This window comes from Loa loa (genome assembly GCF_000183805.2).
Source record: "Loa loa unplaced genomic scaffold supercont3.1, whole genome shotgun sequence".
In the NCBI taxonomy this organism is placed as follows: Eukaryota; Metazoa; Nematoda; class Chromadorea; order Rhabditida; family Onchocercidae; genus Loa; species Loa loa.
In genome coordinates this window covers 208,534-227,142 of record NW_018108181.1, presented here as the reverse complement: position 1 = coordinate 227,142, position 18,609 = coordinate 208,534, and the positions used below count along the sequence as shown (strand labels likewise).

The 18,609-nt window shown below is 34.0% G+C and overlaps 2 protein-coding genes across 2 annotated transcripts; one reads left to right on the top strand and one right to left on the bottom strand.

Moving 5' to 3' along the window:
- Positions 1 to 8,435: 8,435 nt before the first annotated feature.
- Positions 8,436 to 14,707, bottom strand: LOAG_16342 (hypothetical protein; the record flags this gene model as incomplete). The annotated part of the gene is made up of 10 exons (XM_020448994.1): positions 14,585 to 14,707; positions 14,264 to 14,364; positions 13,932 to 14,001; positions 13,620 to 13,734; positions 13,330 to 13,413; positions 13,061 to 13,207; positions 12,583 to 12,728; positions 12,399 to 12,453; positions 8,638 to 8,894; positions 8,436 to 8,546 (listed from the first exon to the last, which is right to left on the bottom strand). The coding sequence occupies exons 1-10, from the start codon at positions 14,645 to 14,647 to the stop codon at positions 8,436 to 8,438; spliced, it is 1,149 nt and encodes a 382-aa protein (XP_020307540.1). The 5' UTR covers positions 14,648 to 14,707.
- Positions 14,708 to 15,647: 940 nt separating this feature from the next.
- LOAG_03292 (hypothetical protein) lies at positions 15,648 to 17,224 on the top strand. The gene is made up of 2 exons (XM_003138829.2): positions 15,648 to 15,845; positions 16,077 to 17,224. Exons 1-2 carry the CDS (start codon positions 15,655 to 15,657, stop codon positions 16,165 to 16,167), a joined length of 282 nt encoding a protein of 93 aa, XP_003138877.1. The 5' UTR covers positions 15,648 to 15,654; the 3' UTR covers positions 16,168 to 17,224.
- The last annotated feature ends 1,385 nt before the right edge of the window (positions 17,225 to 18,609 follow it).

The window sequence follows — 18,609 nt, the reverse complement described above, 5'->3', positions numbered from 1 at the left end:
GGGAAGTAATGAAAAGCAGTATTTCAGCATGAAATTTCATATTGTGATTTTAAGAAGCAACAAATATGTACGATAGCCCGCCCAATATGATATAATTTGGATATAATAACATATATTTAGCAACAGTGTAAATTATTGTAACACCTGTATATCCCGGAATGAATCATAAAAAAACAGGTGAATAAGAGATGAAAAAGTGGAGGATGCGTTCAATGCTAATCGTTTTAAGGGGCAGATGCGACTCGGTGTCATATTCACTTTCACTGTAAAGAGGACAACGACATACTGACCTTTCTAATACTTCACACAAACACACATTCGCCTCTCAAGTACTACGTCGCGGTAAGTGCTGCTCGCTTCCCCAACAAATCTGACAATTGTTTTCCACCTACTGAAACGTAGAATAAAGACCGTCCTCTCCTCCTTTCTCCTCCTCTCACCCCCCAACACCCAGCAAATAGTACCCATTCATTAAAATAACTTGCGCAAATTCTCAAATACTTCAAAGATATTGCGACATTTCTCCTGGGATATTTAAGATTTCTTGGAATTTTAGTTATAATGGGGAGAAAAACTGATTCAAATCAACCGATTCTAATAATTTCAAAAGGTGTGAGAATAAGGGTGGAAAAATATCTGGATGATATATGAAAGTGAAAACAGGAGTACGACAGGCGAGAGAAGTGGTGATTGAAGGAAATAACAGTAAGAATGGGAAGGATAACTACCACCAGTGCCATACGGACAAGCCGACATCAGCATCCTTGCAAACGGCGAATGTTAGCATCACGCGGATGACGAGATAACATTTGAAGTAAAAGTGCGGAAAGAAATTGATCTTATGCTTCTTCCTTTTATTCTTCGATTAACTGAATAATGTGTAATAAATTGTTGATGAAAAAATAAGACTAACAATATGCTTAAAAAACAAACTTTGAACCAGCAGATGGACTGATAACAGATGGAATGAGAGCAGATGGGAAGAGAGATTTAGCGGCTGAAATTTGGAGCAGCAATCAAGAAAATCATGCAGGGAAGGGACACGTCTAACGCTCAGGTGCTGCATCATTGTTTATTTGATAATACCATGTAGGAAAAGTCCAAACACAGGCAGTTATCAAAACCGATCATTTCGAAAAAATGAAACAGCACTAGCTTCAGAATGCTCAACTGCTTTATCCTTTTCCTCTTACATAAATATTGGTGTTATCCATTTATGATTATCAAAAAGAACAAAAAATTGAGCCCAGAACTAGACAAAAAGCACGACTTCACTTGTATGTGCAGCATCGGTAAAATATTTTATTTGTTCTTAAATGGATTTATCCTTCATATAAATAACTATTGAAGTAGCAATTTTTAGATGACATATAAATGAAAGTAGCAAAAGAATAGTGAAATCGTATGCCAAAATCACTTCTGATGTTCAAATTAATAAAATCAAAGTAAAGTTCAAAGAAAAATTATGCCGTCGATATGTATTTCGCATTTTTCTCGTACAATCTTCAAAAATTGTCGCTATAACTTTTCACCATTTAGGGTGAAGCAATGAAGGTTACGAGAAATAAACAGAATTTCAGAGTTATAAGCAAAAAGTAGTACAGTCAGGTCGTTAATTTCAACAGATTTCCAACATGTAATTTAACAGTAAAAATAGAACATTCAGGAAAGACTAAGGCAATTCTGCAAAAACACTAGTTAATCAAAATTAAAAAAATTCGAAGGCTTAGAAGTTTAACTTACTTTGAACTTTCGACATCATATCATTCAATGTTCCTGGACTTGGCAGCGCCAAAACTTCTTCGCCTTGTTCTTCTTTCATCATTAGTGATAAGTTGGACTTCACTCCTATCTCAACTGGTTGTGGAATTTCCAAACTATTAAAACTATGGATAACTTTGATCCTCGTTGAAACAACCGTGCCTAATTCCAAATTAATACGATTTCTGTGCTCGGTTGACTCAAATCGATCATACATGCACCTCTTCCTTGACTACAAGCTGCAACTGGTATCCGATAGCAACTTCCACAGCTGGTACAACATTCACATTGCTCTGTTGGTCTTTTTCTACTCGAATCGTATCTATCAGTATTTGTAATGGCGAAGAAACCAGGAGCAAGGCAAGGATTTGAATCTTCTTCCTTATAAATGACATAGCTATTGGCAGATGGTAAACCGAACAACACTGTTGGACAGCTGATAAGATGTATTAATATGGGATGATCCAAAACAAAGTATGGCAGTTTTTCGATGAAAAATAGTTTCTAGGCCTCAGTTCTAGATGGGTATTGCTACTGTTCTGTTGGATCATTCCTCTCAGATTCAGCTCAAAAATTTGAGAAAATAAGGAAAATCTACCAGAAATGAACGGAAAAAAATCAGCTACAACGAACATTACATAGCACGATCCTAGCTGAAGCACTTCAGAATGAATATCGTTGGCCTTTTAAGAAGAGGGAAGATGGAAAGGGGTTAAACAGGAACAGATGAAGGGAAGCATTTATCTTTATATATAAAGAAAAGACAAATTATTGCTTTTTTTGAAAGAGAAGAGAAGCCCCAGTATGCCGAAGCACGAAGGATTTGAACGTCATAATATTTTTTACATTGAAAGCTTCTTTTTATATAAACCTCTTTTTCCAGTTTGACTAAAATTCATGACTGAATGAGGTATATGCAATAAATAAAGCCACTGGAAGAATATGCTTCTGTTGCGTGTGAAAAATGGAAAAGAGAAATTGGATTTATTCTTTTCAGGGTAATGAGAAATGAACCGAAAACGTCATCTAGGCAAAGTTCGGCAAAATTGAATGGTAAGTGGAAGAGGCAGGGAGTGAACTTGAAATTCTAAAGTTAGACCACCAATACCTATGCTAGGAAAAGCAAACTGTGACATAAATACAACATCGGAATCGAATGAATCAGAAAATACTGTCATACATAATATGAGGAAGATGAATAAAAAATTAAAGATTAGTAGCAAGAGTAAGAAGAATGAATGAATGCAAATGGACTGAGAATGGGACCAGGCATTTACGAATGTCGGAAAAAAGTGGATTAAAACTGATGAACGAATAAAACTTTAGAGTATAATCTATTTGATAGCTTCCTAGCAAAGCATCGTTTCAATATTCTAATAATGAATCTAAGGGAGAGCATGAAGCTGAATTCAGTGTCTATAAGGAGACTTGTCGCATCCAGTGCAGGTGCTTTATAATCCGTCCACGCATAAACATTGTGGGCAGGGCGGGACGGGATATATACTTGTGACTGTGGAGAAGCAAATGATTTCTTACAATACAGCACCAATTGCCCTTCTGCTAGTCGTTCCACGATTGAATATTTGGGATTTACAAAAGGAAAATTTTGAACACTTGCTTTATAAATATTTCAATAATTGAGGGAAAAACAAGCAATTACAAAAATAAGAATTATGAGGGAAAAAACTCAGGTATGATGTCCAAGAAGTCCAGTGATGTAGAGGAAATAATAAAAAAGTGGTAACTAGTGCAAGTCAAGAGCATTAATCATCCAATTTAGATATAAAGGTGATTAAAACCAGCAAGCAAGAGATCACGCAGCATTTATTACAACCCACCACAGATGTTGCTCTGACATATCTAATGGTTATATATCTATCCAGCACCTTGACCCTTTAAATCAGAAAACAAAAGAAAGCCTTCCAAAATTTTCAGGCTTCATTTTAATTACTTTTCCCTCTTTCCTTTTCCAGGAATTTAGTTTATTTCATCAAATATAATTTTCACCGGAATAGTTTGTACTCTAATGAAAAATTCGTACTCTTGGAATTATAAATTATGAGATTGGAATTGAAAAGTAAATGATTTTGCACTTCGCCACTACCTCAAGAGCTTGGATTGTTTCTAAAAAAGACCTTTAGAGGAAAATAAAAATCTTTAACTTGAAATAAAGATGTCAAAAACTATAAATCTATGGATAAAAGATAAATTTTACCATTCTTATTAACTTAAAACAATGTCAGAATCAATACGCGATAAAAATTTCTTTGTTTCATTTCATTGTATGTTGCAGTAATTTGAACAGTGAAGCAGCTTCCAGCAAAGTAATTGCCATAAATAAGCTATCGGTTATTATATTGATTTCATAAATGCACTCAGCAAACTGCGACACATACTGATGTTTCAACACCAATTTCAAAAACTTACAACACAAAAACTGTTAGAAATATTGGAAATGTATAAAAAATTCGATGATTTTATATTTCCACCTGACTTTAATGAATTTTTTAGGTAAGACAATGTAAAGTTTACCTTGCTTCTCTAAATAAGTCATTAGGAATTACTGGTAACTTTAGCTTGCTGTTCTAAAGAAATGGAGGAAATTATTCAAATAGCCTTTCCAGTCTCAAATATCATCAGTCCTTCAACGCCCGTTTGTCAACACAAGGCATGAAAAAAACTATGAAAACTTTGTCTAAAAAAACCGCAATTATAATAAAAGCCGCACTGCTTTTCTGAACAGCTCTCCTTCATTCTAAAATGAATGATGAAAATGGACGAAGATGCAAAATGAAGGAATCATATATTCAAGTCTTATTTTACAAGTAAACAAACTGCTGAAGACACATAAAATCATCTTAAACAATACGCTACACTTAGAAAGCTAAGGTATTATTGATAAAGGAGAAAAAAAAGTGTCGGAAAAACTGAATCGATAAAAATTTAAATGAGTTATAAATGTCAACAAAAGGTTTGTGCAGGATAGTGGATTAGTGAAATCAGGTCCATCGGAACGCACTGCTTACCATATTGAATACTTATGATGATCCCAGGAATACAGCGCATTATAGCAATTTACTCCTTAGGATGCATCATTGCAACTACCAAAAAAGTGAGGAAGGAAAGACAAAATGGCTCTTACTTACATTATTAAAAATACTGTAGTGCTGCTGCATGAACTCCAGACTCTAAATACCTGGCAGTTTGATCAAATAAAGGCGAATTTTTTTCAAAAAGGGAAATGAGCAGTAGCAGGGAAGACTTAGAAAGCAAAAGATGTTCATAAGTATTTTTGATCGTCAAATAATGAACGCGTGAATATGTTTCACAGTGGAAATAGGAAATGAATTTAATCTTTCTTCAGCTGGAGACTGAAGGCGGTTAAACTATCACTAGAAGCTGTGCACTATAAGTAGAAGGCTCCAGTTGACGCCAAGGATATCTGCTTCTTTGCATAACATTCAAAACATTCACGTATTATTTCGCATGCTCTTTTACAAAACATACAGCTAATTTTATGCAAAAAAGAAATTTATTTCAAATAAATGAGATAGATTGCAGTGAAAATGAAAGACGCTGAATATAGAAGATCAGTTCAACTTATCTGCTCACATGAAACCGTCAAATGTCGTGGTTCACTGACTAATAGACAAAATTTAAAAAAAATAACCACAGTTTACTGGTTAATAGACATCCGATCCAACAGCCTGTACAGATGGACAACCTTCAGATGTCTTAACAACTCCCTTTCGCTGACTGGCAACTCTGACACTGTGATTCATTTCAAATAGCTAATCACTCCGAGATGAGATAATGTGAGTCCATGTCCATGTGTGCGTATTTCTGGGTATCTGCTGCCTGCATAGAGATGATGGCAGTAAAGCAGGTTCAAACCTTCTGAATTCAATTATGAATACGTTAATGAGCTTTCAGAAAATGAATTTAGAGTTGTTGACTGCCAACTATTTACTGCCGATGGTGCAGCCTTCGAGGTATTAGCAAATTAGCACCATTTGCAGAACAAAATGGAACAAAACTGGTACGAAAGTAAAGGGCAAGAGTGTTTTTCTTAACAAGGTCTTGATAATTCTCACTGAAAAAAATAAAAACAGTGATATATAGATTAAGGAAGATGCAAAAACTAATTCTCTTAATATTCATGAATAATTTACAGTAGGTTTAAATCCTACATTCTCATGTTCTCATTCGTGGAATAACCTTTCTCTCTCTCCAGCTCACACTTTTTATACATCTGATTTTGAACTATTTACAGTTTTTAAATCAATAAAAAAAATTTATTTACATCCCTAATAATAATCATTTATCCTGATACCTGATACTGATAAATATCTTAACTTTACTGAGCATATTGTTGTTTTATTGAGCATTATGCAAAGGATACAAACCCACTGGCAAGCATATTCACTACCATTTGGATTTTAGCTCAAAACGGAAAATGAATTTAATGCTCAATAAAGCAAAAAATAGCAAACCACACACACATACATACATACACACATATGCACATATACACACTAGTCACATTAATCACATACAAATATCACACTATGGTCACGTTAAATGACCAACATATAAAATAGAGCCAAACAAAAAGTAGAAAAGCTCTAAAAAGCTTTCATCGTTATGAAAAAGCAACAAATAATTTCCAACAGTAAATTCATAACACGTCAAAGTAAAATTACATAATATAACACTTGTCGAAAAATTTTTCCCAGTCGGCCTAATATTTGCTCTTGCGAGCTGTGAACCTTATTTCTTCGAACAGTTTTGCCACTGACTAAGCAGGACCATTTTTAGAAGCTTTCGGAGCCTTACTTCTTAAAATTTAGTCATATTAACATTACATCTATCTTGCTTTCCTATCATGCACTCTTTTTGGTCGAGCAAGAAGTAACCACGCAGCTCCATCATTTTAAACAATATGTTCTGACCCATCATTACAGTGATGCAGGATTTCGAATCTTGTTCATTTTGTGGAGTAGCTTACTTGAATAACAGCGTAATTCAGGAGTTTGGAGAAAGCGCTAAATATGTACTTATTTGTGCAACAGAGACAACCACCCATTCTTCTGCGCAGTGAAAACGAATTAGACGCTTTGAATATTTTGTCGACAACAAAAAAGATTACATTCCAAACAATAAGATAGAAACAAAGAGGAAGAATGTATGGATCATGCAATCAGCAAGATAATCTATCTTGCTGATTGCATGATCAGTATTCTTATTTGGTTCAGTATTCTTATTTTTGAAAATCCTAACAACTTTCTCGGAAAGCTTATATTTAGATCTTAAATTGATTAGAATATTGAAATATCCAAACGTCTGACAGTTACAAAAAACAAGTGCATATGGAACTAATCATACAAGAAGGACAAGAGCCCCATAATTTTTGCGAGAAAAACAGGATTCACTAAACTTTTAATATAGCTGCCTTTTTTTTTACAACAGAGTCTTACAACTCAACAGTTAATTTTATTAGCTTAGAACAAACTTCCACTGAACTATATGAAAGACAAAAAATAAATGCAGTTGTCCCAGGCAACTGTTTCTCTACGTCATATGCTTTACTACAATGAGTCTTCAAAGCTTCAAAGCACTCTTTACGAAAAATCAACTGACAAAGTTAAAGAATGAGCACTTTTTCATGAGAATATTCCAACTCATCAAAACGTCAAGTTTTGGAGCTTAAAGTCAAATTTTCCAAATTTATACTCAAAACTCGAATTAATGGCAAATTTTAGCTGATCAAAAGCTTTTTAGCCGATTAACTTGTTCAAAATAGAACAAATCCAGTCCTTTTCAAATTCGTTTATCAGCCCAAATAAGGCAGCCATTGCGTTTGCCAATAAGAGAGATGATACTACGAAAATGATTCTAAACGCTTGGAAAATGATCCTAAGAAAATTATCTGATGCTAAGCAATTTTTGCTGATGTACTCTAAATTACCTGTAAAACGTCTATTTTAAACTGTTTAACATCTAGTGTTCTTCGTATGACAAGAATATCCAAAAAGTCTAAGCTTGACAAGAAACTAACTGCATTTACCTTAATTTACAGTGCAGCAAAAAATATTTAAGGGAATATAGGTGAGTGGAAAAGCTGAAATGTAGCAATAAAAAAAATAATTATTAAAGAAATAGGAACAAAGGAACTAACATTGATAAGTGGGCGAGGCAGACAACGACGATGGTTGGTTGCCAAGGTAAGTTCTCATCGACGCCGACTGTGGCTGCTGTAATCATTCACAGTAATATAAAAATGAAAGACGCTGTCAATGATAATATAAATTAATCAACTATACCAATACAACAAACCGTAAAACAGTTTAACAGAAATAATGATTCCTCAAATTATCAACAGAATAAGGAATAGTCCTAGTCTTCCTCCGTTTTCCGTCTACTTAGCACCCTAAGAAACGATAACTTGAGAGCATTAACTTGTATCTAGTCTGCAAATAAAAAATATGAGGAATATGACTCTATAAGAGATATAATTTATTTAATAAACCGCTGCTAACAGTTTATTTAATAATTCGCAATTCTGAAAATCAATTATATTGTGTACCGAATATGTTTTGATATCATTCGGTCTTTACTAACAATAATTCCAGATGAATGACAATAAAAACTGAGCACAGTCATTCCCTCTTCTCTCATATTATCTTGTCTTCTCTTCCCCTATCTCGCACTTTTTCCTCGTTTGCAATTAACTTATCGACCAATCTTTCGTATGAAGACCTATCTTTTCTACTGTCCCAAAAATCCTTCAATATCACGACATAAATTTAGTGAAAATTTAAAGGTTGAAAATCCATACACAATACTTACAAAATGAATTAAGGAAAAATTAATAACCTGCTGACGGTAAATTGAAGACTGAACAGGATATTTTGGCTGCTGCAGTCCTTTAGACTGATAGGAAGATTGTGTCAGATACTGAGTAGACTGTGGTCCAGAAGACTGCTGAGAAGCGACAACGGATGACGGCGGATACATGGTTCCTCGCGATGCTGGTGTAACTGATGCTCCCGAAGCACCAGCTGGAAAAACATTGGACGATGAAAGAAGCTGACTGTTTTGTGATTGCAGCTGCGACATACCCGATGGATATCCTAAAGTAAGATAAAAAGTATATGCATAGTCATAAAAGCGAAACATTCGAAGGGGTGACAGGAGATGGAGCGTAATGTTATTCACAATAGTGAATATGATATGGAACTGTTCTTATATGCAACTGCACTCATTAAGGTAAACACTCCTAGTGAGTATGAAAGAGCTAAAAGTTCAAGTCAACAAATTTGATAATCTAAATTGACAAAGGAAATGCATTAAAAATAAAGCTCAAAAATACTCAGAGAATTGTTTTCTTAGCCAGGTCCTAAAGCATGCATACACCCATAACGAGTAAGATAATGCTATCAGGTTGCTTGATTCTAACACGATAAAACATAATGACCATTAAAGAGTAATTCAAGTGAATCGTCTAAAAGCCATCTGCTCACCTTTTATTATAAATAATCCATCAATAAAGTTTCTATAGTTTAAGTTAAGAGCAAAAATGTCAAAAAAAAACAAGAAGAGATAAACGCATATAGAATGAAGCACAATTTGTATCATTTACTAGAGGTACATCTAAGTAATGTAAATAGCGGAATATTCTATAGAGCAATTTTTACCTTTCAGGTTCATTCCAACCAAAACTATTCCACTTAGAAAAAAAAGTGCCTAAAACTTAAGTAGGCGATCTTCTTTCAGACTCATATCAGTTGGAGTTGTGTAAAAATAATGAAATAGGCAATCATACAAATTTTGTACAATTTGCTCTACAGTTTCTCCAAGACATCTCACTTAAAATCGAGATTTTTATCACAACTGAGTCGTAAATTAGATGTATGCATAAATGAAAAGAAGTGCTATGAGAAACCAATCTGCTAACGAAATTAATGGCAATTAGTAGCAGGTGAAAGAAAGACTCAGCAAAACATAATGATAATTTCACCAACACGTATGACATCCAGCTGGGCAATGGACTTATCGACAACTGAGTAATACAACTTTGTACCAAACATTATTTATCTGTGAATCATATTCCAGCATGAATGTGATAAGGGGTAAAGTTGAACTTGAATAATGCGAATACTTCCGAAATACGGTTTCTATTCTTCTTAAGGAGTGGGGAAGAAAATTAAAAGAGAAAAACAGAAAGTTTTAAAAAAGCTGAGGAAAAATCAACACACGATCAAGTAACTTAAATTTCTTGAATAAAATTACTCCACTTATAAGCTGTTGCTATAACGTGAAGTTACACTGGAAAACTCAATTTCATAAAAGAAATCGGAATGCATCCTGACGTTATGCTTCAGTTACGCAATCAAAAATCAGATTACTCGTTTATGTTGAAAACAAGAGGAAGTATGATCGCTTACATAAATAAATAAATTACGGAAGAATATCAGGATCGAAAGGGACCAATCAAGCATATAAAAGTTTTCCGAGCATTCTTTTAATCATTATGAGTTTCGTTTCTCTTTTCCACTCAATCCAGAAAGAAACAAAAGAAACTACCACATATTTTTCGTCCGAAAGTTGCATATCCAGAGAAGGTGTTAAATTAGATCATTAAGTTTCTGATGTGCAAAAATGCTTGGAAATTAGGTTGCCGCATAATCGCTGTCTCGCAAATGAAAGCAATCATTTCTTCAGTTTGAATAAAATTCATATTCTACTTTTAGATAAGTACTTCTCTGTGTTGCACTTTCCCTATTTCCTCGATACCAAAGTCATTATAAGATTCTAACAAACTAAATAGAATTATTGGAAAGACAGAAACTGCTCATGCTAAATCATACTTTAAAACTGAACACTACTCATACTTTAATAAAACAACCAAACATGTTCTCGAAAGCCTAAAGTACTTTGCAGAAGTAAAGTACAAAAATCGACCGATAAGGAAATTTTAAAACATCTTCAGTGCTATGAACTATATTTACAAATATATTATATGCAAATACTACGTCAGCTGTAATGTACTTCGCACATAGCACTGTATCTCGCAACCACAAAAATGTCAACTATCAACTTACCACAAAAAAAAATCCAAATTATTAAGTAAATTTATGAATAATCAGCTGTCTGTTCAAAAAACTCAGCTGTATTCGTCAACGCTATTGTTAAAATGTCAACCTATATCTTTTGAAAGGTGAACCGAGAACTATAAGAGATTGCTGTTTGTAGTTCAAAGAATGAGGATTTTTAGGCCTCAAAATAGTGAGAGAAAAGAAATCAAAAGTTTATGCAACTCCACTGACCACAAATATTTATGAAGGGAGAAGGGCAACGCGCAATAGTATAATGAAATATCGATAGCAATTTTTCAGATCAAATCTTATGCGCTCATTTGCACGAATTCGTATTTCATCTTCCAAAGCTATTTTTATTCAATAATGAACATATCTATTTGAAGAATAATAGAGTAAGATTTCTCTTTTCTAGTAATTTCAATTATCGATAGATCACGCTACCTTCAGCTTTATTATGCTCTGATTTTGAATTTGGGTTAATTCTCCGAGAGAATGACAAACACGAACAAAATTAAAATTATTCAGACTTGAAAAAGATTTGCACGTTTACCGCCGGATGTAACCGGACAAATGGCAACGCTTAAAAAATTTTAATAATGCATGCATGAAAAATTTCGAAAAGCAAGAACGGCACTTATATACCCATTCAAAAGTTAAGAATACTTATTCTTTTCCAGTAAACAATCTGAAAGAAGTCTTTTTCGAAAGTTTCTGAAAAGTACATAAATTAGTAATAGAGTATCTACTATTAGCATTTTACATTTTTCGAAACTGTCGTGAATGGATCGATGACCTTATAGATTTGGATTCAGTAATACATAAGATTTTTTTTGACGAAACTTTCATCATAACTTCTTTACTAATACGGAAAGCAAAGATGAAGAGGAATTTTTGATTTTTTTTGTAATTTTCAAGCAGCACAACAATTGATTCGCAAGCTAACCAACCAATGAATTACAAAAAAACATTCGTTACACATTACAATAAAAAATGCAGATAGCGAAATTAATATTTAAGTAATAAAGCGATCTATTATGAAAATTCGAATGTGATATTTACAGAGGAAAATTGACTCTTTTTTGATAAATTAAAACTCATTGGGAAAATTGTTGTATATATAAAATGAAACTTAGAGTTTCAGTTCACTTCCTTTGTAAAGCCAACCAAATCAACATGAAGATTGTTTATAAAAACTGCTCTTTAGCTAAACCATCATATTAGCTCTTAATTTGTAATTCTAAATTATACATTATTAACGGTATTAGGTCATTGTTATCCCGTATGCGCATAAAGCATTCAAGTGTGATTGAAATTACTCGAGTGTTAAACAAAACGAAAGTACTTACAACTCCTGCTGGACAATTTTAATGCTAATTAGCTAAAAGCTTCAGTGGAAATATAAAAATAAAAAACTGAGTATGTATTGAAAACTCGATTTATTTAATTATCATTAAATTAAGAAATGGTAGAAAGCAATAACATGGAAATAAATAAAGGAATACTGCCTTTCCGAAAATTTTTTAATGAATTACTAACCCGAGTAAGGGACTCGTTGTACCATGATGCGGTGCACTGGTCCAGAACCAAAATGCTGTAAACAATAATGAAAACCGCATAAGCATGAGAGTTGTCAGTTTTACAGTTAAAGAAGTAAAAACAACGGAATAACAAGAATCAATTTTAATAACTTAGCAATTTACATAAAATGAATGAGTACTACCTGCTGAGTTTGTTGATTTGTCCACTGAGGCTGTTGCATTTGTGCATGGCATGAATACTGTTGTTGTGGTGGACCCACTACTGGGATTCGTGAAAGATATGAAACACATGGAGGCGAAGGAGGTACATGACTTGATGGTACCATACCTATTTTGATATAATTTTCTTTTAAAATCCATAAAATTTACTACCCTACTAGGAATAAAACACGATCATGAATTTACAACAACAAGCTTTTCACTGAACTATTAAGTGTCGTTTGAAATGGCATAGTAAACGCCGTGATACAGATTCCACAATGTTCGAAAGCTTTTTGTTTTATAACTGTGAAGAAAACAAATCACTGAACATAAAATTTACAGCTTCGGACTCAGCTATATCAGTTTCTTACATAAAATTTTCCTTATAGTTTTTATTTTTGCTTGTTATTTATAAATATTGATTCGAATTTAGATGAAACACAATTTAGAAAAAAAAACCTGCTGGACTTTGCAAATTTGCTTGATAATGAATGGGGGTTTGTGGTGGTTGCATATAGGGAGAAGGAGAAGCATTTGAGGAAGGACGACTTATGAACGGCGAGGGCGGTGGATGCAAACCGCTTGGACTTCCCATTGGGCTACGCACTGCAATAGGCAGAGACCTATATTTCAACGTTTATGCATATGGAACTAAGCCAAAATTATAAGTACAACGCGATAAGCAATTTGAAATGTTGAAACAATAAGAAAACTTTTGAAAAACTGACCCGGTAAACACATTCCCATCGACTGCTGTTGTACAGAAGTGCGTGTAGCACTCGGAGATAACAAAGCTGAATCTCGCATCGTACCTGAAAAGATGGAGGGAAGTATGATGGATTGTTCCTTGCTTAATAATTTTACTGTGGGCGTTTAAATATTAATTTTTGTTTATTCCGTAGTATTTTTTTTTTGAGAACTGGTAAAACAGTGGATTCTAATTTCACTGTTTAAACAATGTTCTCACCACGCTGGAAAGTATACAGTTAATATAACCCAAACTTTTCTTGATTTTTACCCGGTAATCTGGGTGGTTGCATAATTGTTGTTACTGGAGAATTTGAATTAGCCGGTGTTGCACGAATATTTGACGACGGCGACTGAGAAGGGTCAGCAGGCGAGGGCGTCCAGTACTGCAGTATTGAAGAAATGAATACAAGGAAGTGAATGAAATTGAATCAAGAGAAGAAAAAACGGAAAGGAGCGGACGTTGCATAAATTAAAAGAGTTGTAGCAAATTAATGCCAAGTGGAGTTTTCGATGAATTTTTAATTGCCATGAACAGAATCTAGCTTAATTCATTTAATATCAGTTTATAAATAAGACATACAGATTGCTTATAGGGAGATTCGACCTGTGTCTGGCATGCCGTTTGCTTATCGACTACCATGTCCCTCAATCTAAAAATATTGACTGTCCTTGACTGCTTGACTGTAGCGAAATTCATACAATACGGAATTAATTACGAACTGATTATGCAATATCATAAAAGGAATAAGGGAGACATCCAATTCCTTTACCATTCAAATTTATTCACCCTCCGAGAAAAGAGCTAGCAAATGACTGTAAGGCAGCTCAAGATGTCTTGTATGTGAATTTTATATGTACACCAAAAACAAATGCAATTTAATCAAAGAGGTAATGTATGTTTTAGATGCAAACCTGTGCGGATCCAGATGTCCCAAAGGACTTGGAGCTTCATTTGCAAATGACGAAATGTTGCTACCCGAAGCTAGTGTTGTTACATTACGCATTTCGATCATCTGCATTTGAAAGCTATCGATGTAAGCTTGTTTAAAGTCTAACAGAGTTTACACTGCCTTATTTTTGTAGTGTTAATGGCTTTCTCCTTATTGTACACAATCATTTCAGTAAGACGAAATACTCTGTAGATCAATGGAATCAGTAATACTCTATGGTTTATGTAGAGATACAAATCAAGAGTTCGCATTTGACAAAAAAAAAAAGAAAGCAAGAGCATACGATTTGTGATTCGCGTGAAGTGTTTGCAACATCACTGTCTGAAGTGCAAGTTGAGCCTTCCATTATTTAATCTGAAATATATAACATCCTTGTAGCGAGATAATTCTACCTAATTCAAAACAGATATGGAAAAGTGGAAAAATTAGAAAAACAAGCAAATAAGTAAATACTTTTACTGCTACTTTATTTTTACTGCTACTGCTACTTTATTCCACAAACAAGTTCAATATTTCGACCAATCAGTTATTTCCTTCCTATCGAAAGTTAACAAAAAATATAGTTTCCTACATATTAGTAGATTATTCCACGATTTATAGATATGTTTTTTCCAACTTTTCAAATAACAACCATATTTAAACAAATACGCATAGAACCGGAATGATCAAATAGCGATTTGCGCGATCCATTCTATACCGTACAGTTTAAAAAATCTGAATAGAGGAAGCGTCGATTCTGTGCACTTCAAAATTTGATACTGAAAGCGGAAAATAAAAAGTTTCATATTAAGATAGCAAATAATTATCAAGAAAGAGTTCACTCAGACGATGCTATATCAGCTGTTGGTTTCTTCATTTAATTATCATCTGTACAGCTTGTTTTAGTTTGTAGGAGTAATGAAGCAATCAGAGCGCACATAAATAATTCATAGACTTTCTGACGGTCCCACTTCCTCGTTGCTTACCGTCCTGTACAACACTTTTTTACTCATATCTGAAGGTACAACAGTAACTCTATCACCTGAAGCAATACCTGAAGTAATACTTAGAGTAGTGTGTGGTAACTACTTAGAGACTTCGGTTTTGAACAGCATCATTTTAGTTTCAGACAATCTTAAAGGACTAGTGTTTAAAGTGGATTGATCATTTCAAACATAACAAAGATCTTAACCAACAGAAATCACATGAAGTATCCCTGGGACGACAACCTCGAATCTCAAGACCCACTCTCCACCAACCACACAGATCGAACGCACCAAGTTATCTTAACGTTGCAACCATTCATTTTCACAGCATACCAATCGATGAACCTTGCAGTTGCATAAGTAGTATTCGTGGCAGTGTTATCTTAAAATGGTGCAGCCCTTAGGGTTTGGATGTGAGTTGAATTACGGGGGTGTATGGGGGCAAACTGGTCATTGTCCGTTCGAGTCAAGAGGTTATCCTAAGGCTGTACAATTCGCGACAATGAAAAATGTATTTGGTGGACAAGAAGACGAATTACCAGCTCACCCTCAGGACCCAATACTGATACACCAGAAAACGTTAGTGACACTAGTGTATACAACCAAACTATCTGTTAGAATTTGTGGATAGGTCTAGTGATTTTACTGTAAGCCTATTTTCGACATCACTTTTGATTCATTATGCCTTGTATTGCTGCGCTGTGATAAGAGATCTACTATATTCAGTGGCGAGATAACCTACCCTTTGCTGGCATTAATATAAAGCCCACGTGAAGGTGAATATTCATTGACATTAACACTGTTTTTTAGATTTGAAAACACCACTATTAAAAAATGTCAAGCTATCGAATTCCCGATTCAACTGAACGCGACCACCGTCGACAAAACTTCAAGAATTTAGAAATTATACGAAGAGCATTGTCGAAAGTGATTGAACCCATGCATTGTGTCAATGTATTATTTGATCCAAAAAAAATAACTTGTAGTCTATGTGTGTAAATATTTAAAACAGCTGCATACGTTGGCAAGCTGGAATTGAAAGATCCATTAAAAATAAATTTTTCTAATTCTTTTTAATTCTTTTATTCACTGCAGGTTAACTTATGTTGTTGCTGCAAATTTGACTAAGAAATGTGATTACTTTCTGCCTTGTTTTAAATAATGTTATTTGCTTTGTGATATTTGTTTTGGAATGACATATCTTAGGTAAGTTGTACAATTCAGATCGACATTATTAAACTGGAACAGTGCATTTATAATGGTTACAGTTGTGAAGTGGTAGTGTTTGTCACCGATGTTTTCTCAAAACTCGTGTTTCTTAGGGCGCTTTCTCCGGGAATTACCATGATGGTAGTTTTAAAACATCTTTTGGATATTTTTAATATTGTCTCTTAAACCAGTTAGCTTCGCGTGTTTTCTCCTCTTTTTATAATCTTCAGTATTTCATGTAAAATTTTGCGACGGTTACGGCATAATTTTGATTTAAATATGATTTGATGTACATTTCAAGGAAGTTCTGTAAGCAACAACCATACGATAAGCGAACTTGCTTTTATTTTTAAATACTTCTGTATGCCTTGCAGAATTTATTTCTCAACGAAAGTAAACTTTTTTTTGAGAGGATTATTCATGGTATCCAATAACTTGGTCAAGTTTGTGATGATGTTTGTTGAGAACCATAGAAGGTTGGGATTTTGCACATTCGAGGCGAGGTTTGTTGCCATTTATAAATGTTTTGAGGAGAGAGAAGTTTCAGGTTGAATGCACTTTATGAGGACAATAATTTGTCAGATTTTTCACTGCAGTTCCTTGTTTTTGACCTTCGTCTTTTGTTTATGCCACATTTTCATTGAAAATCGTTTCATCATTTACTGTGCATCTTTTGGTGCTTGGGTTACAGTATGCTCACATTACCTTCACTGACTTTTTAAAAGACTTTACTGCCTAGCAAATAGCACTCAGCTTTATTCTTGATTTGTTTTTTTTCAATTTCCATTTCACATTCCTTCTCTTTGTCTTCTATGCCTTTTTCTTCACAACACTTTTTTTATAGGCTGTAAACTGTGAGGTATCATCGTATTATCCATTATTTCCTCTTTGTAGTGGCATATTTGTGATGGAATCGCCCAGCAGAATTAAACACTGGTTTTTTTTAAAATAGAAATCCGTAGTTGAAGATTTCTGCATACAGTACAAACGCGTTGCAGAAAATGGTTTGATCACTTAGTGGTAGATGTGGGTAGATGTTTTATCTTCTACTTCAATCTTTGATTTCAGTCAGAGAATTCTTGGTAAAGACCACAAACGCCTTTTGAGGTCAGTATCCTTTTTCTTTTCTATGTACCAATTTACAAGGATGTGAAAAGCTGCAAAATTTAAACTCTAGAACTTCACAGTTTCTATTTTCCTTATCACTATTTATGTTTTTTAAAAAGTTGGAGACAGTGAATTCAAAATTATGTTCAAGAAAAAACAGTTTAAGATATGTTGGTAGTGGAACGCATTTTTGCACATGTGGATTAAAGAAATATTCGCCAAGTGTTATTTCGATGACTTTTCATCGAATTTCTGTATGCTCTTTTTTCACACGTTCATATTTCTCGATGAAATAACCAATACAGTTGTAAAATTATGTTATGAAAGACTGATTTTTGTGCAAACATTTTAAATTTCAAGCTGGTTCAATTTCTTTCAGAATGGCCACGGATATGGCGAGATGTTTCGTGTGTAGTTTCTATTACCTTTAAAAAAGATCCATTAAAATAATATAATCTCATTCTATTCCTTAATTCCTCAAACATACCTTAAGCTCGATTTTTAATTTTGTAACATCTATTACTAGCGGTTCCGTACTATTATGCTAATATACAACTGCTACGGTTCCAGTCATTTTTGCATTAAGGTATAATACGTCACTTCTTTTGATAGGTCTTACCGGCCCAGTTTTTATTTTTTCGGAATTTTTGCGATGAGGTCAGTTTGATGGTTTTGCTAGATGTACATACTGTGTATTGCTAGATGCTGCCTACTGTATTGAATGTTGCAATATATTTATCATCAGCTTTTTGTTATATTGCCCATATTTCCGAAGATGATATTAAACTTAAGCGTTGACCCTCTGATTTCATATTGAAATAATTTCTTACTGATAGAATATTTCCAAATCTCTGATGTTCATTACGCTATTTTTATTGCATTTTAATTTTTCTGATAAGTGAATAAACGCTCTCACAATTTTAATATGGGTAAAATGTCTCGATTCTGCGAGTGTATTAGTTACACGTTGAATATTTTTGTGTTTGCGGTGAAGACAGTGGTTGCGTTGGTTTGGGGCTGAATTCCA